At 46.4% G+C, this 1718-nt stretch overlaps 1 protein-coding gene across 1 annotated transcript; it reads left to right on the forward strand.

Annotated features, from left to right (window-relative positions):
* Window positions 1–363: 363 nt before the first annotated feature.
* N7446_014075 (uncharacterized protein) lies at window positions 364–1384 on the forward strand (the record flags this gene model as incomplete). The annotated part of the gene is made up of 6 exons (XM_058522814.1): window positions 364–578; window positions 640–856; window positions 915–976; window positions 1027–1135; window positions 1193–1322; window positions 1371–1384. The coding sequence occupies 6 exons, from the start codon at window positions 364–366 to the stop codon at window positions 1382–1384; spliced, it is 747 nt and encodes a 248-aa protein (XP_058364907.1).
* Between the last annotated feature and the right edge of the window lie 334 nt (window positions 1385–1718).

Here is a 1718-nt window from a genome sequence, read left to right on the forward strand (position 1 = left end):
CAATCTGCGCGAAGATACAAAGAGAAAGGATTCTAATTTGAGCATTACTGCTACACATTCTGATTCTAGCCTCCAAGCGCGTTTGTGAGCCTGTATATGATACTGGGCCTTGGTGAAAATGATTGTTACAAAGGTGAAGGCAAATTCGAAACCTATAGCTGAGACCCAACGGTATTTTTTGACGACATAAATACGGTGCCTGTGGCCGCCTTTCACACAACCACATACTTCAGTTGGTCGGAGTAGTCGTCTAATAAGATGCCATCTTCATGCCTGATCCCTGTCTTAGGATCCGTCTTTGCCTTATACGCACTTGGGGCACAAGCTGTACCACCCCCTCTCCCAACAAGTCTACCAAATAAAATGCTCTCTATCCTAGACTTGGTTGGCCAGGATCCAGATATCATTGAGTTTGGTAACATTACCTATCAATACTCCTTACCGGAACCAGACAAGTTGAGCTTTTACATTGAAGATGGGGTAAGATTCTACAACTACTCTGAAGGAATTAAGCCCCCTTCCGGGTTTTGGGAGGAGCGCGGAGCTGCTGAGAATACCCAAACTGAGAATAGCGATCGGTAAGCTTTCGCCACTTGACAGCGAGAAAAGCTGACTGACATGTTGGTGTAAATGCAATAGTTCTCGCCCTGATACTCGAAGCTTTGCATGGATCAATTGTCCCGACCTTTGTCAATGTGAACAGGAAACCTCTTATACCTGGGAAACTGTGAACTATCAGGTGGTCTCAGGCAACACACATCAAGTTTCAGATCCCCTCTGTCCTCCTGGAAGTATCGGGAAGTCATACGCCTATACTTACTCGTACTGTGTCTCAATCCAAGAAGGCCCAGACTTGGTTAGTCTATCCTCTGCTAGTATTATGGTGCAGAGCACAAGGACTTACAGCAGCATAGAAAATACCTGTTGATTATCTCGACAAACTTGGCATAAGGGCCGGCTTCTCCTATACGTGGGGGTACGTATATGGGCTCTGTCAGATAGTGTCTAACTAATCAGTCTAAACAGCCACGCTACGGCAACATCATACACGGTTACCTACAGCGATAGTAGCCAGCTACATCCTTTTATTGAGACTTTTCGCCCTAACATTTTTGTTGCAAACGGAATAGCTAGAGTAAGTTCCCGTTCCTTGATCTAATTCTGGAGTCCTCCAGCCTAATTTCTCTCAAAGGTGATTAAGAAAACGAAAGACGGACGTATTTGTAGCACAAGTGAGCCCAGTCACATGAACATCCATCTCCCGTTGGTTCAGGGAGAGAACAACAACTGTCAAGATGCAAGCTCATCATGTGGTGCCGCTGGTACGTTGTCTACCCTCTTTTACTTTGATCACGAATCATCTCTATCAGCCGAAAAACAATAAAACGTACGCTAAATACGAGCCCTTAGGTGTCTATGACTCTTGCTTTTACGTTGGGCATTACGCCGCCCTGCTGTGCCCTGGTCGACAGTTGGGCCCGACACCCAATGACCGTGAATGCCCAAGCTATCTTTATCCTAGCCCTTACAATAACTAGACCACGAACTGGGGCAGATCCAGGTCCAACTTTTACACCAGATCCTGAATGCAAGATGGTCAAGGCTATTGTCGGAATATATCCTTCGGTCAGAACAGGCTTGCGGTAACTCACCGCTAGCGACCGGAAAATAGCATCCCTTGCTTGGTATACGCATTCTTGCGTGAGCTGTGGCTCGGG

This window comes from Penicillium canescens, assembly GCF_028828765.1.
Source record: "Penicillium canescens strain IBT 15451 chromosome Unknown utg000012l_segment0_segment0, whole genome shotgun sequence".
NCBI lineage: Eukaryota > Fungi > Ascomycota > Eurotiomycetes > Eurotiales > Aspergillaceae > Penicillium > Penicillium canescens.